Source organism: Spea bombifrons, chromosome 3 (assembly GCF_027358695.1).
Source record: "Spea bombifrons isolate aSpeBom1 chromosome 3, aSpeBom1.2.pri, whole genome shotgun sequence".
In the NCBI taxonomy this organism is placed as follows: domain Eukaryota; kingdom Metazoa; phylum Chordata; class Amphibia; order Anura; family Pelobatidae; genus Spea; species Spea bombifrons.
The window spans coordinates 9,241,772-9,267,500 of NC_071089.1; the positions used below are offsets into that span (position 1 = coordinate 9,241,772).

A 25,729-nucleotide genomic window follows, 5' to 3' on the forward strand; every position below is an offset into this window, starting at 1 on the left:
AAGGTTTTAAATTATTGTGTTACAAAAACAAATGAATGAAATATTAAATGATGTATTAATGAGTTGGCAACATGCCGTTACAAGAAAAAAGCAAACTAATGCACTCCACCCCAAGGCTTTTCCTTTTGATGCGGTGTTTACAAAGCAAACACTTACAAGAATTGTATTTAAAAGAAATACCCATTCTTGGATTCGTCCCAGTGACTCCACTTTGGACATCCAAGATCCTCTGGGGCGGTATTTGTGATCTCTGAGTGGGCGGGTGGTGTTCAGACCCACCCAGTTCTGTCTGCTTCCCGCCCCTTTCGGAACTTCCTCATTAATCGAGCATAAAAACCTGTCTACAGTTTGCCATATACCATATAAAATGTTTTTAAATATTTCCCAGAAAACACCTCTTCTTGATTGGCTGCTCAGTTTATCTCTTTTTAGAATCCTATGAAGAATCAAAGGATCATGTTTGGAATGTGCACTCCAGGGAAGTTTTGTGGTACAAGTTGTCTTTTTGTGGTACAAGTTGTCTTAGGTAACGGATCCACTTTAAAATGGTCCTGTTGGTTAAGTATTCCCAGCCATTTCTATATTGAGTTTGTAAACTGTTAACTAAGATGCCAATCTGAACAGGGACATTTTTTCTGGTGAGGAAAGGAGTTCGGTGGCTCTTTTAAGTGCCCCCCACATTGATTATTTCAGTGTTCCCAACGCTTGTGGGGCGAAACCAAGAAGGCCCAGCCCTCCTGCAGGCCTTCTGAGCGGGTAGGGAAGGGGTTGCAAATCCCTCATGGAGTGTGACCCCCGAATCCAAAAAAAAAGAAGGGACCAGGCACTTTTTTGTTTTTCTTCACAGCGGAGACACTGACCTCCGGGCTTCAATAAAAAAAAAAGGGATTTTTAACATATATCCTGGGAACTCTCTGGGTGTGACCCCGGGTCTCTGGGTGAGGTCATACTCCCCGGGTGAGGTCATACTCCCCGGGTCAGTTACTTCTTTCTCCCAGCGGGGGGAGTAGTGTTTGGCTATGCACTTTCCCTGCCCACTATTAACCACCCACTACAGGCTATCTGAGGTTAGCCACGCCCCCACACAAAACCACGCCCTCAGAATGAGTGAAGTTGAATGCGTATATCTAGTTCTAATTAGTGATAGCTGCGCTTTAAAATAAAATATGCCATTAAAACTGTTTTATTATGCTCTACGGATAAATTGATACATTTTAGGAGGCAGAGGCAGCTTCATTTACATTAAATTACACACCATAACTTCTATAGAAATGTAAACAGAGCAAGAAAACAATTCCTCTCACCGCTGGAAATGAATGTCTCTCTTCGGACATAGTAAATGGTAAACCCCCCCCCCCCGACACTCTGCACTGGGAATTCTCAAACCTTCTCTAGAAAGTTGTCAAACACATGATCGAACTCCTCCTTAAATATAGTAAGAATGATACGTTCCAGTTCCTTGTGTTATTAATGGGACATTTGTTTGTATCCACTGACGTGTGAGACGGAGGTATGAGAGCGCGTTCGTACTCGCATCTGATGAGATGTTAGCATGGACTGGCAGAACAGAAGAAATAAATCACCCTCACTACATTCGTAAATGTTACCATTTATATGTTTAATTTAAACCCTTTATGATACATTTATTTAAATTTGCCAAACTGTTTTTTTTTTAGCATATCCTCTAGATTGTAAGCTCTTGTGAGCAGGGCCTTCTTTACCTAATGTATCGGTTTGTCTGTCAGCTCTAGTTTTGTCAGACCCTTTCAATGTATGGATTATAAGAAGCGCCGCGGAAATTGTTGGTGCTAAAGAAATAAAAGCTAATTATAATTACTGCGTGCAGAAATGGGTAATATCTGTTATACATAAATACTACTAATAGCTGGGATTGTCAGAGGAGTAAAAAAAACACCTTAAGGCATACCTTCCAAGTATCTCGAGGCACATTCCAGTCCCTTTGTACAGGACTTTACCCCTGGTCCTCTGTAACACGGGAACATTTTGGCTATTACTGAGCATGGTTGGTTAATATGCCCTTTGCATGCAGCACCCTCCAGGCAGACGCTCTTAAAGATCATGTCTCCGATGATCCTATTGGCTATCCTGAAAATTAGGAATCAGTAACCTAAACCGCATGCAAAACCAAGATGATTTGTGCTCAGCACTGGCTAAAGCCACTTGTTCCATCATGGTGAGGCATTATTTTGACACCACATTTAGATGTTTAGTCCAACATTTAGTATTGTTAATATATTAGAATGCAACAAGTGTATGTAAGACTTTGCTGTGATAATTGTCACTAAAATAATTGGGGTGACCAAAATATATTCATATAAGCGCTGCGCGTTTGGAAATACCTTATATGTATAGATTTCCCATACCTTTCTGGCAAACATAGTGCACATACACTGCTGTATACATTGCTCATATATAGTGTAAATGAGGCTTCTTTTCATATGGGAAGTCTTGCGTTTACGCGGTGTTGGCGCGGGGAGAGTCAGCGATGGTCTCCTGACATCAGGTTGAAGTCACGATTTTCCATGCTGTCACGAAAGGTTTTTAGGCACATGGCACGTCTCGAAGGTGTTAAGGGAGACACACTCCACAAACATTTATTCCGTATAATAACATTAGAAATGGAGAGGTTCCTCGTACCGAGGATCAACACGGAGAATACCGTAATTCCTCAAAGTATTCACCAATTTATAACCGTTAAGTATAATGCTATTAAAATGTAATGTTAGATGGGACTCGCATGCCCTATCCTAATCTATTCAATTTAGATGTAGTGTAAAGAAAATGTACTTTACTGAGAGGATGGTCAGTAAGTGGAACAGCCAACCAGCAGAAGCAGTAGAGGTTAACACTCTAAGGCATGGGACAGGCATACGGTTCCTGAATCTAAGACAAGACCAAGGTCTGAGTCTTTACAGCAGGGATAAAGGGCAGACTGCATGGTCCAAATGGTATCTGCCATCAAATTATTTGTTTCTATGTGTCCTCGGTGCCATATGTTTATGGGTAATCACCAAAGGCTTTCCTGAAGGGGGAACTTAACTGATCCCCTTTACCAGCACAGGTTTCGGCAGGTCCCAATGCATTGCATGTTACATTCCAGTGACGTGTAACTTGCATTACACTTCCGACACGTGTTCCTCTGGGTTTAATGCCACTTAAAATCACTGCGACGGTTTGCACGGAGGATACGCACGGTATGGTGACATGCAATCTCCCCGTCGTGATATGATCCACAAATTAATCTTCTGTTAAATTCTGGGATTAGTCCCAAAGAGAAAATTTGCTATTTGAAAAGCAAAACATACACAGCTATAAAAACATGAAGTTCCCTCTACTAAGTAATATAAACGTATTGAAAGAATTAAATATATGCAATAGACAATATTTGGGAGAAAAAAGATAAAATACAACTGCTATTGTTATAAAATAATTTGTATATATATATATATATATTTATATTTATTTTATATATAAAATAAATTGTATATATATATATATATATATATATTTATATATATAAACCTGTTTTCATGGAAAACGAGGACAAATTTTAACATAATCACAAATGGTTTTTCTAACCATCAATTAGCCTTTTAAACATGGATCAGTGAACACAACGTGCCATTGGAACACAGGAGTGATGGGAGTGATAAAGGGCCATTGGAGACCAGGAGTGATGGGAGTGATAAAGGGCCATTGGAAGCCAGGAGTGATGGGAGTGATAAAGGGCCATTGGGACACAGGAGTGATGGGAGTGATAAAGGGCCATTGAAACACAGGAGTGATGGGAGTGATAAAAGGGCCTCTGTACCCCTATGAAGATATTCCATTATAAATCAGCCATTTCCGGCTACAATAGACGGACTAAAATTTTCTCTTCTTTCAAAAACAAGAACATTTTTGTTTCTAAATGACCCCAAACTTTTGAACAGTAGAAGCAGGAGTGAGGCGATTATTATTTATTGTTTTATATAGCGCCATCATATTCTGTAGCACTGTACAATGATCTTGCAAGGACATGACTCCAAAGACCAGGTACAAAGCAGGTAACGCGTAGGCATCAGTTGGTGTGTACACGGCTGATTTTAAGGAACATGTTATATGATACACGTGTATCACACAGAGGCCCCAGAACACCTGAGCACTGGCCGGGGCATCCTGGCCCCCCGATTCTGTGTCCTAATAATAGAGCGTGTGACATATTGTGGGGGATTTATAAAGAGCTGTAGTGGAGCAAGTTGTAAAACTGGTCACCGTAGCAACCAATGAATTGCTTCAATCAGCAAGGAAACTGCATTGGTATCTCAATACGTCTAAAAGGAGCTTTGATTCTGCCCTGTTACTGGATAATAGTCCATCCCGGTGTCCCGATGGGGTAAATATGACCGCGCATTCAGTGCTTTAACGCTGAATTAAATTGAGTTTATTCACTAAAGGGACAGTTGTGTTTCAGTACCTTGACTTCCTTGTACATTACGAAGGGCCAACCCCATAGTGTATAATTAAATCACCTATTAAAGTATACATTATGCAGAACCAGTGTTTTAGTGTTTGTCCTTGCTACTGAATAGCGAAGTAAGGGAGTTGAGATCACAACTCTCTCTATAGTGAATAAACCCCAGCACCATGCTGTTACAGGGCGTAGGTAGAGCAGGGCGATCCTATATTCGAGGGGGGGGCACCTGTCAAACACCTCCTGCAGCTTGGTGTTGTCTGTTTCATTTAAACATATGCTATTCAGATCTTATCTGGCTTTTTACCTACAATTCTTCTGGGTTTTTTTTTTTACATGAAGAGTAACAGATCTCAGACCGGAGGAGTGAGCTGAATTCCTGCGTTATCAGTATTGTTGATCTGGGTTGCTGGGGAGTAAGAGCTTTACAGTCAATCAAAATGTGAACATCAGCAATCGTCTACAAAGACTGCTTCAGGCGCGATGTGAAACCTGAGAACAGAATTGGCCGGCAGATCGGCCCCATTTGGCCCGTCTAGTCGACTCAGACCTTAATCAGTCGTTGGTCTCGTCTTAGATTCAGGAGCCATATACACCTGTCCCATACATGTTTAAATTCCCTCACTGTATTTACTTTTACCACTTCTGCTGGGAGGCTGACACCTATCTATAACACTCTCAGTAAAGAAAAACTACCTTACGTTAGTCTAATCCTTTGACGCGATAGTGTTAGTGTATGGCCTCTTGTTCTAACATTTTTCCTCCTTTAAAACATACTTCACTCCTGTACTTTTAACTATTTAAATGTTTTGCTCCTTTAGATGCAGCCGTCTGTATACAATCCCTAAAAAGTATTACGAAGAGAAAGAAAATGATATTATGAGAAAAAAAATTAGAAAAATAACTATATATATATATATATAAAAGTGTCTGTTTTTACTAGTATAGGGAGATTACATATTATATATATAGATAGATATATATATATATATTATACTGGGTCAAAGGAGGATGGGGCCTTTAGTCGCAGCGGATACCTTTTATTTGGCCCACGCAGAAAAAGATGGAACTTTATATAAGCTTTCGGCATTCAGGAAGAGACTTCTGAGGCTCCAAAAGCTTTGGTCGCTGTGATTTTCTCTTTTGACTCCTATAAAAGTACATTAAATATTATATATACATTTTATCTAAGTTTATTACTTTTTCTAATGCAACAAAAGGGTTTGTCTAAAAATACATTCTTTGTACGCAAACTAATATGAAGCATCCCAAAAAAATCCATACACAAGCATTTTATTAACACATCACAAGTCAAAACTGCAAACACATTCTTCTGCACCCTATACCACCCCGCACTTCACATCTGTGAGACAAACCGCGTTCTGCTACTTCAAAAGGAACATTGTACCGTTTATTTACATAGCAACGCACTCATTGGTTAATTTTTCTCGTTTATAATTGGCTAGGCTACCCATCAATGACGCATCGTCCCACCTACATCTCCTTGGGTTGCTAAGTTTACCTTGCTCTACCGTGACGTCAGCTTTTGAACCCCGCCCCTTCGACACTTGCGCCCCCTGGTGGCAAGAAAAGTAACGCAGTAGCTCCAAACGCGGAAAAACGTTCTGCGTCTATGTTGACGTCACGCCGTGCTCTGTTTGCTCATTGGACGAGCGGGCTGTCAATCAGTCACTCGCACAGCATTCGGTGCAGGGACACACTTACCGCCACAGGTCGCTCGGACTTGCCTTAGCCGAACTTGTGTGGTTGAAGCTGCAGTGCGCGCCTCGGTTCTGCCTATTGCACGAGCCCCATGGCAGAGCCCGCGCTCTGAGGGAAAAGTTGTGAGGCGCCGGTATCTGCGAGCAGGCAAGAAAATGACACGGGCAGGTCGGGCCGAGACATCCCAGAGAACCTAAAGGGGCCTTCCCTTCTCCTCAGGGAAAGAAAGTGTCTGTGGGAGGGAGGAGCGGGACTGCCGCCGCCGGTCGGCCGCAGCTGTCATCCACCACTCCTTTGCTGTCGGCAACTTCGCTCTCTTCACGGTACACTCACGAGGAGTTTGTCGGTGACCCCATAGTCAGCTCCCGAGTGCAGCTCCGAGACCGTGAAGTAGCCCTCAACTCCCGGAAGTGGCCTATGTGACGGGGCCGCCGCGAGGGCACGGAGCAGCGGGCTGGGGAGAGAAGGCAAGCAGCAGGCAGTGTTACGGGGCCCGCCTTCACCATGTCGGCCATCTCGGCGGCGGAGAAAGTGGATGGCTTCACGCGGAAGTCGGTGCGGAAAGCTCAGAGGCTAAAGCGCTCGCAGGGATCGTCCCAGTTCCGCGGGCAGGGGGTCCCGGTTGAGCTCACCCCGCTGCCCCCTCTAAAAGGTAACCGGGGGGGGAGGGACGCAGCTGGTCTGCCAGATAACTCGTGGCTCACTCCGCGGGAACCCGGCGGGAGCGGCTTATGTACTACTAATCCAGTGAGCAGGGCGTTACACATCACTAGACGATTAGTAACTTACCAAGAAATATCCCCGGCAGGTGGATTGCACCCACTGGAAGGTGTGAGGGGAGGGCTGTGCCCGCTGGAAGGTGTGAGGGCAGGGCCACTGGCGGTTGGGCTGCTCCCACTGGAAGGTGTAAGGGGTGGGCTGTGCCCACTGGAAGGCGTTGGGGGGGGGATTCATTGGTGGGTGGGCTGCGCCCACTGGAAGGCGTTAGGGGGTGGAATTCACTGGTGTTAGGCGGGTGGAATTAACTGGCATGGGGGGGAATTAACTGGCATGGGGGGGAATTCACTGGCGGGTGGGCTGCGCCCACTGGAAGGCGTTGGGGGGGTGGAATTCACTGGCGGGTGGGCTGCGCCCACTGGAAGGCGTTGGGGGGGTAGAATTCACTGGCGGGTGGGCTGTGCCCACTGGAAGATGTCGGGGGGGTGGAATTCACAGGCGGGTGGGCTGCGCCCACTGGAAGGCGTCGGGGGGGGTGGAATTCACTGGCGGGTGGGCTGCGCCCACTGGAAGGCGTCGGGGGGTGGAATTCACTGGCGGGTGGGCTGCGCCCACTGGAAGGCGTCGGGGGGGTAGAATTCACTGGCGGGTGGGCTGCGCCCACTGGAAGGCGTCGGGGGGGTGGAATTCACTGGCGGGTGGGCTGCGCCCACTGGAAGGCGTTGGGGGTGGAATTCACTGGCGGGTGGGCTGCGCCCACTGGAAGGCATTGGTGGTGGTGGGGAGGAATTCACTGGCGGGTGGGCTGTGCCCACTGGAAGGCGTTGTTGGTGGTGGGGAGGAATTCACTGGCGGGTGGGCTGTGCCCACTGGAAGGCGTTGCAGGGGGGGTGGGGAGGAATTCACTGGCGGGTGGGCTGTGCCCACTGGAAGGTGTTGCAGGGGCGGGATTCACTGGCGGTTGGGCTGCGCCCACTGGAAGGCGTTGGGGTGGAATTCACTGGCGGTTGGGCTGCGCCCACTGGAAGGTGGGGGGGGGGAATTCAACCTGGCAGGATGCCTGTGCCCAGGCTGGGTTAGCCAAACATTTTTGTTGGCCTCCAGGACTAGGAACTTTAATTGCTGATTTAGAAACAGTGACACTTCGTTGTAGGTTTTTAGAACTTTGCGTGACTGTCCGGTGTTTGAACGAATATCGCTGTTATCTGGCAGATGTCTACCGGTTGGATTTACAGTTTCAGGCCGGTGCTTTGTACAGAGCCGCCCATTTTTACATGTATCTTATCTCGTTGACTGTAAGGTGGAGCCCTTAACTCAACCCCCCCTTCCCCAAATTGAATTGTGTGCCTGACTGCTGGTTTCAGATTTACCTTCACGGATCAGAGATGTTCCTAGCGTGTCGTGACAAATGAGATCTAACAAGACTAATGATTACGTTTAAGTGGAGCTCCCGGGCCTATGCCGTTCCAAGCAGCACTGTGTGCAAAGCTATGTATAGAACAGCGGACGTGTGTGTGTGCGCTCAAAGCACATGCTATAAAGCACTATACATATATATATATATATATATAATACACTATACACAAAAGAGGGAGCCGTGCAGCTGTGGCTTAAGCATCAGAGAGTGCCATACTTAGTCTTTTCTAAAATAGTTTCTCTATATACTTCTTTCTGTTCAGAGTAGGGTTGTTTTTATATTTTAAGGTACATACATAATCATACATAATAATGTATGAAAGCTAGTTTATATTCCATACCTGATGGCGCTCAAACCTCCAATCAATACCTGCATGTAGTACGTCAACATAAAAACCCAAAATACTGGTGTCTGATCAGTTGCGAGGTCAGCTTGCCAGCTTGTTGAGACAGTTGTCTGATCCATGCTGACATGCGAGGTTATTGTAATGTCACAGGTGAAATAAAATCCACTTAAGAAAATGTCCAATGACAATTACAGCAGGGGTTAACCCTCAAACAAATAAAACTAATATTAGAAACAAGATATCTGTAATCTCTGTATAAAACAAAACCTTTATGCAAAAATACTTAAAATAGCCATATAAAATCAACTAAACTATGTATACAATGTGTGTGTGTGTGTGTGTGTATGTATGTATGTATGTATATATATATATGTGTGTATGTATATATATATATCTATGCATGTATATATATATGTAGGGAGGTGGAAATAGAAAGTCCTGGTGTAACTGTATATTTGTATCGTTCCCTAGCCTTATGTGTGATCGGACTCCCCTCCCAAGGTCCCGTGTGGACGTGTTCCTCCGTAATGAAAATGTATCATTGAAATGACTAAAAATCGGCCCCTCTAGCTTCGTTGCAGGGGCCAAATGTCAAACCCCCCCCGTAAGTGAATGAAACAAACAAGCTCTCTTGTACTATAACTTTGAAGACTCTCATCAGCAGGATTATCAGAGCTTCAACCAAATCCAAACAAAAAGGATGATTTACTAAATTGTGCTGCAGTAAAACTTTAGTTCCACTCTCAGTACGAGGGTAGTAGGTTTGGTAAGTCGGTGGGAAAACCGGCACGCCAAACCCACGCGGATCAAAACGCTTCACCGGAGCTTTAGGGCTGTGATAGCGACGTTACTAGGTAAACGTTACACACCCTCCCCCGACTTTTTTGTGTGTCATATCACAATCTGTGTCTATGTGTACTATATCCGTTATTAACGGGGTGTTTCTGGTTAATTGATTATCAATATATTAATAAGCCAAAATGTTGCCACACTGATCTAAATGTTGCCACACTAATGCAACAGGGTCGCTTGTGAGTCTGTTTTGTTAAACTCTGTAATGCAGCCCTGATATGTTATTACACCCAAGTCAAAGTATATATATAATCACATCTATCTTAGTTTATGAATGGTTTCTCCTCTGCGTTTAGTGCAGATGATTTGATTTAAAGGCTGGTTACCGGGTCTAAACCCATTGATGATACTTTAGGGCTGAATAATTCTTAGGATCCGGATACCCAGAATTCTCAAAATCCTGCTTAAAGAAGGGGACGACACTTATTCTAAGGGACCGGGTCATGACTGCCAGCCAGGCTATACGGTTCCTTTGCGTTGCCCGCTTGTGATATCGTCTCCTTGGCCGTTCGTTCCGTGGTTAATCATTACACGGTTGTTTTGATTTGTGAGCCCTGGTCAGCCGGCCTTTGCCGGGAAAACTTGTTGGGACTGCTAGTGGTTTCCTCTGACATCGTTTAGGAGGGATTGGTATCTCTCATTTTGCTTCCTTCACCTGAATTATCTGGCTTGGGTTTGGTAGAAGGAACCAAGATGAAGAGTAACAATCCCCTTTAAATCATCAGAAAGCTATTGCTGCGCATGTGTGAGAGAATCCGCGTGGCGGCTGTGAAGACTTGTCTGACCCTCACCTCCTGTAATATAAGAGACGGTATCGTGCTGCCCGAACACTCGCGCTTTCCTGTACTTCTTCTGTAGACCATAAGCCACCGAGCTATCGGGTCCGAGGCGGCTGTCAGCGGTTTCATTACAGTAATAGTTTGAGTCGCACGCGCTGCAGATATACGCGGTGATGTTTATAAAATCCACATAAACGAGTCACCCGTCAAATTTAACTTGTCCCCGCTTCTATGAGAAGTCCTGCCGAGCTCCTAAACGTGTCCTGTCTGCTGCTCCGGCCCGTCAGGGGAGCTCCTTGGGTCGGTTCTGAACGTTGGAAGTGACCCGCTGTCTGTCGGGAGGCAGCGCATGTTTTTGTGTGAATACAAACCTGCATTGTCTATGGGAAGCGGCGGCTAGTCTGTTTTTCCAGTTTTTTAATATATTTTTTTTTAACTGATGCTCAGTTCTTCGCACTTTGCATATCAGGTCTAAATTTGCCCCGTATTTTAAACATAGACTGCAAAGTGTTACATTGTTGATTAGTTTCACTGTTTTACGCCACGAGGTAATCAGGGCTACACATTTGTGGAATGAGAATATATTGAGTTGTAAAGCGTCCTCTTGTATAATTAATTTCTTTTTGATGAAAATCGCTTGTTTATATTGGGAGCTGCATTTTCTAGATGCTTCTGTACGCAGGGATAAGAAGTCCAAAGGAGGGTTTCCTTTTCCGTAAGGCCTCGTTGTACGTTGTTCTGTAATTGTGCTCGTAGTAAACGCTTCTTCTCTACAGAGATCAGAGTTGGGAGAAGTCCTTCAAAATATTTGTCTACATCTCGGGTAAAAGATACAGCTGTGTTTATCTTGGGGTCTTTCGTCGTAGTCAATATCTTTTTATTGGGTCAGCATAGAAAAAGATACTCCGAGCTCCTGAAAGCTTTGTGACTCCACATCTTTTTATATTACGGCCCAATGAACGCTACCTATGGGCTTTCTGTGTACGATCTGTGCCGGTCTAACCGCAACTCCTGTGATACTTTAAAGCGATTTACTTTTATAACAAAAAGAGCAGAGAAGACGAGTGGATTTTTTAGCAGCAAATGAAATCCGACATGATGTAAAGAACCCGTTCTAGATTTGATGAAACAAATGAATCCAAATGGAAGTTGATGTTGATGATTTTTTTTTTACTTTAGCTGTAATCTGTTACTTTTGGATTTTCATGGATTTTCATGGACCTTTTCAATGTTTTGAACTTTCATTGCCTGTCTCTTTTATATTTAGATGCACGGAGTGTTTTCCTTTTTGTATAATTATAAGACTATTGTGATTTGTTTATTAGCTTGTTTAGTGAATTTAAGTACTTGCAGAGTAGTTTTAATGTGGTTTTTATTTTTCCTTTGGGATCCTGTCTGGGTCACTGGACTGTTCCTTTTAAACGGTCATAACGCCTTTTGTGTGCTGGCCAGGCTGTTCTACACCCCCCATACACTTTTGGCAATTTGTATTCTATACATCTCCTCCTCCATGCTGAACTCTTACCGGGTTGTTGTGCTACCGGTGTTTGGCATCTATATGTTCAGTGCTTTGCTCAATTAATCTTATCTGTTATTCCCATGAATTTATATATTTTTATTTACTATTACTGTTTAGAGTAAATTAAAAGTGCTGCAGAGGATCTGGATCTTAGGGTTACAGTCTGACCTCTATTTGGGGTCGGATTATAAAACGAGGGGTATTTTTCAGAGCATTTGAAAGATAATTTTTTTTTTCTCCCCCGGATTAGTTGTTGCAGCCCTAGCAGTTAGGTAACCATAGTTTAGTATATTGGCTTTTTTATCGAACGCTGTATTCTTATGCATGTAAGTGGTGCCCCGCTATTTATGAACCAGGGCATGGGAATTGACCCTGGTACTTTAAGGCCTACAGCCATCAAATAGCGTACAGGTGAATGTACGCCAAAGCTAATTGGTAGTACACCGATACGATTACATTTACCTGGCTCATTATCCCGCTAATATAATGCAGAATTGGGCAGAGAAGATGAGCCGAAGGCTTCTCATCTGCCATCAAATTCTGTGTTTCCTTGAGAATCGCATGTTTAGTTTTAGAACTGAAACAGATTTGGGTACCAAAAACACGCAGCGTCCGGTGTATTGCAGTCGCTGGGGCTGAGCCCAGTGCATCCTGGGATAAAGTAAAACACATTGTACATAAGTTCCCCTTGTTTACTCCCGTAAAGCTTCCAAGCCAGCTTAATTACCATCTGAAATCATTTCATTATTCTATTCCTGCTGGTCGTACTGCACAACAAGCTAATCCTGAACGGAAATAAAACCATTGCAACTCCCAGCTAGCTAGTTTTTGGGTAGTGTTTGTTGTGTTGGCTGAGCATCATGTGAGTCGTAGTTCCACGATGGCTACGAGCTCTTTGTTCTAAAGCAATGGTTAATGGGAATCAGGCTACAAAGTTATGAAATTAGGCCGCCTTCATGGGTCAAACAGTATTACATTTGCAACAAACCTGCCTGATTCATGCACCGGCCCTTCGTTAATATTTTACTCTGCAATTGTTACCTGTAGGCAGTACCTTTTAGGAGAAGCAGCAGCAACCGAGCCGCAGTGCACAGCCTCCTCGGTACCGTTTTCAGGGCGATTCAGTCAGGAAAGTTCTCCCGCTGGGGCGCTAATGGATAGCGGCTAGAAACTGTGAAACTCCGCAAGCAGATAAAAAAATAAATAAATAAATAAAAAAGATTGGGTAGAGGAATTGATTTGTATTTCCAATTATATCCATACACCTGCTGCCCTTCTGTCCCTCCTGTATATCGTCGTGTAAATAGCCATATATACGTATAAGCTGCAGTTTGTTGGAAGCTATGATGTCTTAAATACGTTATATTCTGTAATCGTGATTAAGCTAATTTGGAATGTAAATGGGGCTGCTCGGCTTGCGTGAAGACTGCTGACATTATTTCGGTTCTGCACGTAATTGGAATTTAATGATGTTTTGCAAAGAACAGTCTTCCTACCCCAAACAGCGACGGTGCAGGTTACAGCGTAGGTGCTGATGCTGCCTCCTCCCTCGAAATTCCTAGAAGGTATTACTCCCTGGTTTATACGCTTTCTGCCGATGCTTTTCTCAAGGCTCCCTGCCCAGGGGCCACAGCTTGGAGTTTTCTGCGCGGCTTTTAACAGGGTTACGTCAGCTCTGTCCTCAAGCAGAAGCGGGGTATAGTAACAGTTCATCAAGTTCCACCCTGCGCTATGGCTTTTGACGTTTTAGTACATCATATGGCGGTTTTGAAGGGGATCCGTCACATCCGAGATAAAAGAAATTCATCACCGAGTTTTCAAGTTACTTCCGTGTCTGACGTCTGCCGAAGGAACTGCCGGCCGCACGTGATGCAGATTTTTGTTAATGTCCCATGATTCCCTTTTACAGATGGTAGTTGGTTCACCCGCGTGTGCATTGTATGTACCCTTACAGTCATATCAGACAGCGAACAATCATCTAGCGCGAGGAAATGCATACAGCAATCAGGTGGCAGCTTCCATAGATGTTCGGCGTATATGGGTGTAAGGATTGGCACGAGACGTGACCTGGAACTAGAATAAAAGATTTATGCCTGTTAAACGCTTTCATTTGGGTATTTTTTATTTTTTTTTTATTTTAAGCGCCAGCAAATAACACGCACAGAAAATATACATTAATGCGTACAGATACATCAGCGTAGCTGAGAATTAAGTTATTTCCAGTTTCTCTGGCCAGTTACAAAACATGCTGCCGAGCTCGGTAACGGAGCCCATCGGATGGGGAGGAGAGGTGCGTGCCGAGACAGAAAAGTGAGAATCTTTCAAGGAGCCCCAGAATCGGATTGTAAAAGCTCGGGTTATTTTATGCGTAGGGCTATGTTCGGTGGGATGCTTGGCAAAGGGTAGTTACGTCATGCCTCGGTGACGTGTGGAGGCGCAACGATACATATTCTTTCCAAGCCTCTCCCGCACCAAACATGTATTGGTCATATCGTTTGTCAGATTGTATGAAGTGATTGAATGCTCTGTGTGAGCAGGACCCGGCAAAATATCAATTCATTCCGCTGCATGTAAATGAGTCGGTTTCATTTATATAGTTTAATGAATCTACAGTTAAGCCATATATTAAAAGTAAGGTTTGCAGAATCATTTCCTTAAGAGTTTGGTAGAAACATATAGAGCCCTGTGACGCTATTTATTTATTTTATGTTTCCTATGAAGATGTATATTCTGTTCATCTAAGAGCAGCCGACCCACCGTGTGGTGGCTTTTAAGTTTTCGGTTTGGTATTCCTAACGCTGCGCCTGGTTACCAAGGTCGCTTTATGGCAAGTTGGAAGTATCTCTTTAGGGGCTTCGACTGTAAGGGTTAATCAGTTTTTTTCTATAGTTTTTTAATTTTTTTTTTTTTATGTATTTTTTGGAGCTGTTTTTTTCTTTTTTTTATGGAAAAGGCTGAACCCAGTTTTAACATGTTCATGGGATGCTATTAATAGGCTTCTAAAATCTTGGCTTTCTAAACTCCTTATTAAGAAATTTAAATTGAATTTGATTAGCGGCTATAAACGTGAGCCTTTCTGAAAGCAGAGAATTTTCACGTCCCTAAAAGGAAATCACGTAAGGCGCTAATGTTGCTACGAGTCTTATTGTATGTGGAAATGCAGTAGGGCGCATTAAATTGGATCACTTTATGCATCTTTATCATTTGCAACGCACACCTTTCGAGTCGGGAACTAAAAACCATGCGCGTTGCAGATAATATTGGCATTAACATTCATATGATATTAGCCGAGGATCTGTAAGCTGTTGAATGACTTCATATATATATGATATATTATTTAACTAGTTGTGGATGATTGGGTTAAATGAAAAGGCATTCTTAAATGAAATTTTGGGAGGTTTTCTTTCCTTTGAAAGGCAGTAATATAAATTAGTGATTGTTACTTATCAACTGTTACCATTTTTAAAGGGAAAGTACCATGGAAAAAATATTACCGGCGCTGTATACAGTAATGACCCCTCCCCCGGCGCTGTATACAGTAATGACCCTTCCCCGGGCACTTTATGGCAATGCTAATGAAGTCTGTTCTTCTGTTGAGGGTCCAGCTGGGTGACTAAGACCGAGCATTCCACAGGCAGTATGATGAGGAGTCAGAAAAGCCACTGTGTTTTTAACGCTTCTTTTTCTTGGCATATTCCGGAGGTCTGACTCGATGGGCATGTGTGGAACTTAAAAATCTTGATATTCTTGTTTAGAATTCTTAGAGGTTTCTTTATGCTAGAAAGACACTCTTACACTTTGTGCTGCAATTGCAGAAGAGTATTTATACGAATGTTACAGCCGGGGTAATTAGGTCCGTGATGGTCCGTTTCATGTTTTGGGGGGGTTGTGAGCAGAAAGTCCAGTATAGCCCAGTATTCCGTCTTTCTATTGAAGTGTCATGTAGCATTTTTGTTGGCTTCTTTCGCTTTTCCTCTGGTTCTATTGCCGTCTCTTCCACGGGAGCGGTGTATTGATTTGTAATGTTGTTTTTACACAACACCGCGTTACCGCAATACACCCGAGAGTGAAGCAGGAGTTTGCGGTCTTGTCGTGGATTGTGCTATGTTTGAATAGAATGTCTGAATACATTTTTTTTTCCATGTTACTAAAGCAAAGTAAATCTGCGAGTCCATTGCTTCACATCCCTGGCTGCCGGCCCCGACTCCCACAAATTTCCTTTTAGAAAGCTGAATGCGTTTATCTCTGTGCCGGGCGCAGTAATAGCAGCTTGCCGTTCCACGCGCGAGCACTCAGGCTTTCAATAAACCATCTCGCCCTGTGGCGCCCAATTATTCATTCCATGTTTAAAAATAAATGGTGGGGGGGGGTTGTAAGTATTCTGGAGTTTCTTGGCTGCTCTTATTTCATGTGAAATGTGATATTATTATCTTTACCTCCGGAGAGTTATTTTCGGTGTACGGAGAGGGCTGTATCCTAGCAACCTGGGATATCACCGCGGAGCTGCGGGAGGCAGTCTGTCAACTGAAGCTTGGGAGGCTGACGTTGCGTTATACGGGGTGACCGAGGAGCAAGGCTCTTCCTGATACGATGGGAAATACATTGAAACGGGGCTTGTCCGATGTGCCGGTTGTGTATCTGAGTTGTGAAAAGTATGAAACTGGGGGGGAGGCTTTAAGGGACAGTTTAATGTCCTTGGCACCTCCGTTAAAGAATCCATATTGTGTGCACTTCTAAAATGCTATTTTGTTTTTTAAATAAAAAGATTAACCGGACATAGAAATAGCTGCTGCAGCTGCCCTCCTCTTTAGTCCTTCCTTTTTGCCGCTGTTTTGCTGCTTGAAGCCAAAGGGCGATGGGACAAGAAAACCACAAAACTTTAAAGGAACCATGCAGCCATTATATGCATTAAAGTGCGCTACATGGATAGAAACCGTAGGGTCCCCCCCATAAGATAAAAAAAAAATACATATTAAGTAATCTTAAGCAATATATGAAACAGACAACTTACATCAAGATGCTTATTTTGTCTGCCCTCTCCCAATATCGCTCTCTCTCTGTCTTAGATCACCTGTCTCGCCTCTGTCTCTACCTGGATGTCTGCATGTTTCCTGAAACTCAATCTCGCCAAAACTGAACTTCCCTTCTCCCTCCAACACTAAAATCCCCTCATTAGTTTCCCTCAATGGTGCCATCGTCTCTCCGTCTCCTCCTGCTTGGTGTCACCCTTGACTCTGACCTCTCGTTCACCCCCTGCATTCAGTCTCTAAAAAGTGCCATCTCCATCTTATAAACATTGCCCCCATCATCCCTTCCTAACACTGCATGCCACTAAGGCTCTCGTCCATGCCCTCGTTATCTGCCGCCTTGATTATTGTAACTCTGTCTTAGCCGGTCTCCCACTTAACCGTCTCACCTCTCTACAATCCACCATGAATGCTGCTGCCAGACTCATCGTCCTCTCCCATCGCTTTACTAACGTCTCTCCCCTCTGTCAGTTTCTTCACTGGCTGCCTGCGCGGGATTCGTTTCAAGATCCTGATTCTTAATTTCAAACCCCTTCACAGCGGTTGCCCATCTTTTCCTGATTTTCTAACACATGTTGATGTAATGTGATGGGATTGGGAGTACGTCAGTACACTAAAAAAAGTCATCGTACACGGAATGCCTGAAGCCGCAATTTAACACAACTAATCCTTTTTAATATGCAGATTGAACTAGATTAACACAAAACCTTCACTTTTCTGCTCACTGATTTCTGGGCCTAGAAAAGCTTGTCCTTTGACCACTCTTTTAGTATTTTTGCCCCCCTTTTGTGTAATATTCCTGCCTTTATTCCTTCAAAAAATCCCTTAAAACCCACTTCTTTAAGGACGCTTACAACATTACACATTAATGCCCCCCATATTCCTTTAGCTCACCTTTCCTCGTCCCTCTCCTGCAATACGTTTACTAGTGTGGCTGCTCCATCACTAACAGTGGCACTTTTACCTTTTGTGTAATACAACCCAACTCCCTCTAGATTGTAAGCTCTTTTGAGCAGGGCCCTCCTCACCTGTTCTGTAAGTCAGATTATTATGTTTATATACTAATGTCCCCAATAAATAAGATTTATCCAAGGATCATGATCCAAGGAGTCGTCTCATAGGGGGAAGTCAATGCAATCATTTACTTCATGTTGACGCCCCACAAGTGGCAACTGTATCGAGCAGACTTTAATTCAGCGTCGGCACATTTAATTCTGACACATCGGTCTGGATCCTGTTTACGTTTCTCCTGCTGTGCTGTGTAATAAAAGATTTTTCAGTAGCTGGATTGTTGCGTCGCTCTCTGAAGTGAAGTATATATCCGTATTTCCTTGTAAAAGGATCGTAGTTGATGAGCGATCGCGTTCATGGCCGTGCAGTCATAAATTCACTCAAACTGCTTTTCGCTTGAATGGTCGAGGGCTGCTTTGGATTGCAGTTTACAGCAGCTTTAGAACTACATGCTCATCATTTCATGGATGTTTAGCATACATATGATCTGAAATGCATGGTATGTGTCGGTCATGACACGGAAGCAGTTTAGAGAGAAGCCAACATCTGGGGTGTAAGAAACGTAACTTTCAGGTTATGCGGAGGTTGCCAATTAGTGTTTGTTGTCTCTATAGATGCCTTTGTTTCCTGGGAAAGAATCTCCTGTATCCAGAGCCTTTTTTTCCATGCGATATTGGAAATATTCGGCAAGAAACATTCGCAGCAGCCACACGTTAGATGCAAGCAACGGTAGCCATGTTGCTTTGTCTTGATAAAGGACTGCAGTGTAGTCAAACGGTGACATTTTTAATGTGACCATCCAATAAAAGATCTTTTCTCCTTTCAGATCATGTCCCGTGAGTGAGCCTTAGTGTTTCTATATGGATATAACTATGTTTTTGGCTTTGGAGCTTAATACACCACATCTAGCAGACCATGCTACCTACACAGGTCTCTGCTGGCCGTCTGGCACACTGGGCAAATGCCTGCTGGGCATCCCGAACGTACCCGATCTGCTGCTAGTGGGCGGTCGGCCCTGCGGTTTGAATGCCGGATAAGCGCAGGGCCATAGAAACCCAGTGTGCGGACACTGGCCTAACAACGTCAGGGCTGCTCGGCCAGTCCTGCCCTACCCACCCCTCCTCGACATAACCACTGAAATAGATGTTCAGCAAGTCCTTGGGATGTGTAGCTTTTGCTCAAATTTAATTTTTTTGGATTCAGTTTGATGTTTGTCAATATTCTGAGAAAAATGGCTTTTGTTAAACATTGCTTACCTGCAGTTACATCTTGTCCTGTTTTTGCACTTATTAGATACCCCGTCGAACGATCAGCAGGACCTGTTCTGCCAGAAGCTGCAGCAGTGCTGTGTATTGTTTGATTTCATCGACTCTGTATCTGACCTGAAGAGCAAGGAAATCAAGAGAGCCACGTTGAATGAACTAGTCGAATATGTATCCACAAATCGAGGCGTGATCATAGACTCCGCTTACCCCGATATCGTTAAAATGGTAAGTTTACTCGTGACTTCCTCTTTCAGCTGCGTAGTTTCTCATACGCATTCATTACCTTCTATCATTCTTAAAAGCTTTCAGTTCCGGGGATGACAGTCTGTAAAAACCTTATTACAGGAGAAGCCGCAGAGCCGCTCCGTCCTGGGTGCTGCGAGTGTAGCTCTGGATTTAACATTTTATGGTGCTTGGAGTTCACCTGATTATTAGAACCCCCATTTCTTACTGCATCCTCTGCCCCTTTTAAGATGACTGAAAAATGCTCAGTCCCACGCCTGGGGTATGCTGGGGCTGCCGGAAAGGGGGCGCTTGCCCTGACTCCTTTATTTATGACAACCTTGGAGTGCAGTGATCACAGATAGTGATTTAGGTGTCAGTTTGGTATCGGATTGTGTTCATTGGAGAGGCGACTGCAACTGAATGAAACATACAGGCAGATGAAAGTTTTTGATTTTTTTTTTTCTGCTATTGTGGGTTCTATTACAGAATGTGAAATATCATTTATTAAAATGTATAGAATTTGATGACAGGTAAGAACCATTCGGCTCATCTAGTCTGCCCATTTGTCCTGATGTAAGGGGTTTAAGCCCGTATCAGTCTCTGGTCAGGTCCTATAGTGAGGAAAGCCTTGTCTATCCCATGCCTGTTTAAATTCCCTCACTGTATTAGCCTCCACCACTACTGGTGGGAGACATTTCCACTTATCTACTACCCTTTCAATTAAGTAGAGCTGCCTTGTGTTACAGCTAAGATTTTAAGATCCTTTAATCTTTCTGTCCTTCAAACCACTCACCATGTTTTGTAGCTCTCCTGAACTCTCTCCGTTGTGTCTGTATCCTTCTGTTCTCCAGAACTGTACACGGAGATCTGTAAAGTGGCATACAGTGGCATTACCTCTTCTAACTTAAATCATAGGGTTTTTTTCTCCTTTGTATTGATTATAGAAACAAGAGACCATTTACTGTTAAGAGCTTATAAAACCAGCAAAATAAACAATATATGATATAAAAGATATAGTGGCCAGCAATCCTCCACGTATCAGCTCTTCTTCTTTAAGCTGACATTGAGTGTTGGTTTTAAAGAATCTTGTGTGGGTATAAAATGATAAAAAGCTTCTTCCTCTGTCATATCTTTACCTCTACTATCCTCTCGGCATCCTTAATGGAAAGTCACTAATGTTCCCATACAACATATTTGCGATCCCTCCGTCTTTCCGTCTAATACACTCGGTGACTTGCGTATGACGGGAGAGGGCTTTTTTTTAAGGTTTTCCAGTTGATTTTACCGCATTGTGTAGCTGCTTTGGTGCTAAACTGTCTGGCCCTTCGGGGATCATCTGGTGATTATATGGCTTAGTTTTGTTTTAAGTACGTATGTTAATAAAAGCTCTAATACTTTGTGTTTTTGGCAGATAAGTTCAAATATCTTTAGAACACTCCCACCGAGCGACAACCCCGATTTTGATCCGGAAGAAGATGAACCCACGTTAGAAGCTTCATGGCCTCACATACAGGTATTTCATCTAATCGGCAGTCCTTAGCATTTTAACCTACTAGCACAAAAAAACTGGAAGAAGATTGAAAAAACATTTTTGACAATTTCCTAAAGTGTTTTTTCACATGGTTTGGAGGCAACAAAGAGCTTTACAACTTTTTTATTTTTATTGTAAAGGACACTCCTGTTATTGTACATGTTTTAATACATATGATAGTTGAGTGGTCCCTTTAGCTTTGCATGGGGCATTCTGCATTTGCCCCTTCCGCCGCCTCCTAGCTATTTTCCATTCAGGGGGTCTCCTGACACGGGATATACTCTCCTCCGCTGCAGGTTCAGTGGATATTGACAGCATGGGGGCATGTGATTAAAAAATGTCCTGACGCCGATGATCTCCACGCTTATATCCCAAAGGGGAAAGGTGGGCTTCAATGTATATTAAATGGAATACCGGGGCTAGTCAGATTTTTTTATTTTTTTTTTTATTTTTTTATTATTATATATATATATATGTTGAGCACAGATTTCCAATGAACAGAAATAGAGACCAGATCAATGGCTAAAAGGTGTAGACCTGCTTGGTTTAAGCCTATTTTTTTCGCGTGGTGTATATATTTTGGGTTGTTTCACCTATAATTTATTTTATGCAGATTTATTCAAGTCTTGTAGTATTTACAATGAGTATAAAGTTCCTGTCTTATGCTTGAATATAGAAGTGGGTTTGAGGTTGTGAGGGAAGACGCGACTTATTCTGCACGGCCAGAAGCGCAATTAATCGTAATACCTGTGGTTTGTTGGTAATGGTACACCGAGGCGTGATGTTACCATTGGATATCCAGATTCCATAAAATCTGCCTGGCAGACCCAAAATGCTCGTGTCCGGTTCTTAACGCCTCACCGGGAAGTGTGTGGCGCAGCTGATCGTTAAATGAGTGCGGATTATTATTCTTTGGGAAGTGCTGTGCAATCCTTTCACAGAGAGCATTACAAAGCGATCATTGTTCAGTTATTTATGTAGAACTGTATGTATCGCGTGATGTTGCATCCTCCGTCACATGGATGGTCGGAGTCCTTTCACTAACTACATAACCCAATTATACGTCAGTGGATCTTAACTTTCTATCGGTTGACCTCAAAATGAAGAAGCTCCCGCTTTTGCCGGGTTCCCATCAAATTCTATGACATTGCCGGAATGAATTACATCTACTCTGTAACAATGCGCTGCAGACATTGCATCTGCACGGCAGCATTAGCATGGGAGGTCTCCCAGAATCCATGCCATGCGTCTATTGGCCAACCCGCCTCATGTCAACTTAGTCCAAACTGTTAGTGCCTGGGATTTGCTCTGTAACATAACTGGAGGTGAACCAACCAGGGGGCCACAAGTCGGGTTCTCTTCATCCAGGTAAAACACAGATGTGTTCTGGGGATGGAGAGGATAAAATAGTTTGCCTTTTTTTGTGAATGTGGTTTAAACCAGTCCTGTCGCGTCCCACATGATCCCCTGATACTAGTCTCATCATAGATTTCGTGTAGTGCTTCCAATTCTTATTTTTAGACTGTTCGCGTAAACAATTTCTCGTGCTGGAGACTGATGTGCGGGTGGTTAATGCATTCTGCACTGAAGCATTATGGGAAGTAAAACTTTCCTGGGTAGATCTGGTTATGCCTTTAGTTTCCTAAAGTCACTCCGTAAGCTTTCTGTGTGTTTGTTTTTATGAGAACAAATTGTTTTTGTGGGTGGCAGTTTTTAAAGCACTTTTAAGGATGCATAAGGTATAACACATACAAAATATATAAACCCCATTTCCTGAATGTGATATGGAAGAGGGGGCCCTGAAAATGTATTTATAATTCATATGTTCATGCTTTTCGTAATATGTTCTCCAAATTCAGCCATGCAATAGATTTCTTTGGAAAACAACCTTATTAGTCTTGTGTCGGATCAATTTTATTTTGCCGTAAATGTGATCGGAGCTTAAAGCTGTAAAGCAGCGGTCTTTGGAAATGCGTCTTTGTAATTGTAATCTTTGGAAATGTATGTTGTATGTAATGAATGCATATAGAAGTTGTATATCATATATAACTATAATATATATATATATATATATATATATATATATATATATATATATATATATATATATATATATATATATATATATATATATATATATTAAAAGATATGGAGCTGCAGGTGTGTGTGCATTAGTGTCAATGCAAAGTGATATTCGGAACTTCTGGTCGGTAATTACTTTGCTCTTTATCCTTATGAGATGTACTTAACCTGTTTTTTTTTTATACTCTTCCTGTTTTCTAGCTGGTGTATGAATTTTTCTTAAGATTTTTGGAGAGTCCAGACTTCCAGCCCAGCATTGCCAAGCGCTTTGTGGATCAGAAATTTGTGCAACAGGTAATATTTATGAAGGAGATGAGATCTGTATATTTCGGCTGCATCGTTGAAATAGGGGAGATGTCCTTGATGCATTGAATGCAGTATTTGAAGCGCGTTATCAGAGTATCACCGCTACAGTTTCGAGCTTCAGTGAGGTGTGATAATGGTGTGCCTTCAGATGAATAGGAATGTTACAGTAATAAAGCCGAGTGCCTTATAATGTGTATTACAAGCAAATCCCCTCACTATCTTGATCCCCCCCTCACTATCTTGATCCTCTCTTGTTTAAGAATGTCGGGACAGGGGTCGCTGATGTTCCGGGGTTGTGTTTGTTACACAGTGAAGTTGTCTCTGTGTCTTACAGAAAGTTTGTTAATAAAATGGTTGCGGGTTACATATTGAGAGCCCTAGTGCTTTTGTTCGGGGTGAGTTTAGCCGTCTGTGGTGTATGCCAACAACTCCATGGCAGGGGTGCTTTTGGATAGGTGTATGTGATAAATATAGGGATACAAAACAATGTAGGATATGTGTATTATAGGACAGGATATGTTTATTAAATGAATGAAGTAGCCAGTAGGCAACCTACTGCATTCATTAAACAGAACAGAATGTTCGACACTAGAAGGAAGAATTTTAAAGGCGCGACTGCCGGGCTCCTCATGTTTGTTCCGTCTCTTCTGTCAATTAGAAAATGTTTGAAATGCTGATTGAAAGCCTTGATTTCCCCCCAGGGCAGAATTACTTTGTTTTTTTGCGCAGCTCTCAAGTGAACTTGGTTGCTTTACGCTTTTGTCCCACGGTGGGCCCTGCAGTGGTAGTGACAGGACGGGTTTAAAGTATTTTTTTATTTGCATGCTTTTTGTTATATCAATAAAAGTTAGAAGTCCGGTCTGAACAGTATAAAATAACCCTCTTTGTATATTCCAAAAAAAACTTTAAAATTACCTTTCAATGAAGCCTAAAACCTATTGAACCAAAATGCATCCTACCCTGCTTTATGCTACGCGTGCATCATGCACCCCCCACTCGCCCTCATTTTGCCTCTGTGCTGTTTCAAACTTTGGGCTTTATTTATTAAAGGGAGAACCGTGTCATATCTTCCCCCAGCGAGCTTCTCCTACAGCAAAGAGCTTGACTCGCCCTGTATAATGTATCTTTAAATCAGCAAGATTTCGCCAAAGCCGCTTCACCTATTAAATTATGCATTATACAGGGCCAGCTAATCTTTTTGCTTGAGAAACCTGCCAGTGATGGCCTTCCTAATGAATAGTAAAACGAGTTAAAACCACATCTCTCTTCCCAACTCGCCATTTAGCAAGTAGAGACCCCCTTGTGTTACTCCGCTCCCCTTTAGGTTGTAAGCAGAGCTCTCTTTGCCTTTGGATTGGTTTCTTTGTTGATTTCAGGTTACCATGTCGTGTGTAAATCCTTGGCTTTATACGATGATATTAATAATGTTTATTGCTGAGTGAAGGTTAAAGCGTCCTTATAACGTTCAGATTTTCTATGGTGCGGCTCTGCGGAGTTTTTCGGGTTATCGCCATGTAAGGCTACAATCTCTCTCGCTTTGCAGACTAGGATCGGCGGATTATTTCATCAGCTATCTTCTGATGTTAATCTCTTGGAAGTGAGGGGATATGTGGGATGCCATGACACTTCCCCCGTGTTTCTCTAACAAATACATATTGGCATAGAACTTTGCCTCTTGGTTCTTAGCATTGTTGTGTTTTAAGCTTCTTTTGTGAACTTAACCTGTCTTTCTCTTTCTCGTTCCTTTTCTCTCTCAAAGGAAATCTATTACTTGTGGTTTATAATACGAAACGCTCTAAATCAAATGGCTCATTAGGTTGGGGTTCAGCCCATAAATTCAGCATTAAATGTTGGGTTCAATGACATTCTATCACTGAAGCGAAATAAAGGACATTTAATAGCCATTCACCTGATCACTAAGCAGAACTAAATCACAGTCAGCTCCGCGTGCAACTTATAACGTCTAATACCTTTGTTGATTTCATTGTGCTAAACCTTTATCCTATTATTTAACAGCTTTTGGAGCTTTTTGACAGTGAAGATCCCAGAGAACGAGACTTCCTGAAAACCGTTCTTCATCGGATATACGGGAAGTTTCTCGGGCTGAGAGCTTTTATCAGGAAGCAGATTAACAACATTTTCCTCAGGTAGTAAATTGCTGTCGCTGTTACGGAGAATAAACATAATAGTTGGCAAAATAACAATTACTTTTGATAAAAGAAAATATATCTATAATTGTGTTGAATTGCTTGAAAAGAAACGTTCCATTAATCAACAGAACGTTATTGGCATGGGCTGGAAATGAGTGCTTGGTACCTGTTGGTACTGATAACCGAGGCGAATGGAGGTCCGTTAAGGACACGGAATCCATGCCTTTTAATTTAAAGCTATTTTATACTATAGAATGCATATGATGGGTGAAGTGACCCTTTAAGGGTTTAATATTTGATATATTG

The 25,729-nt window shown here is 42.8% G+C and overlaps 1 protein-coding gene across 1 annotated transcript in view; it reads left to right on the plus strand.

The window, feature by feature from the left end:
* Nucleotides 1-6,331: 6,331 nt before the first annotated feature.
* The window catches only part of PPP2R5A (protein phosphatase 2 regulatory subunit B'alpha), a 26,087-nt gene continuing 6,689 nt past the window's right edge, over nucleotides 6,332-25,729 (plus strand). The window contains exons 1-5 of the mRNA XM_053458715.1: nucleotides 6,332-6,848; nucleotides 19,158-19,354; nucleotides 20,766-20,867; nucleotides 23,169-23,261; nucleotides 25,290-25,420. Coding sequence (XP_053314690.1) covers nucleotides 6,701-6,848; nucleotides 19,158-19,354; nucleotides 20,766-20,867; nucleotides 23,169-23,261; nucleotides 25,290-25,420 — 671 coding nt within the window. The 5' untranslated portion in view covers nucleotides 6,332-6,700. The remainder of the gene's footprint in view (nucleotides 6,849-19,157; nucleotides 19,355-20,765; nucleotides 20,868-23,168; nucleotides 23,262-25,289; nucleotides 25,421-25,729) is intronic.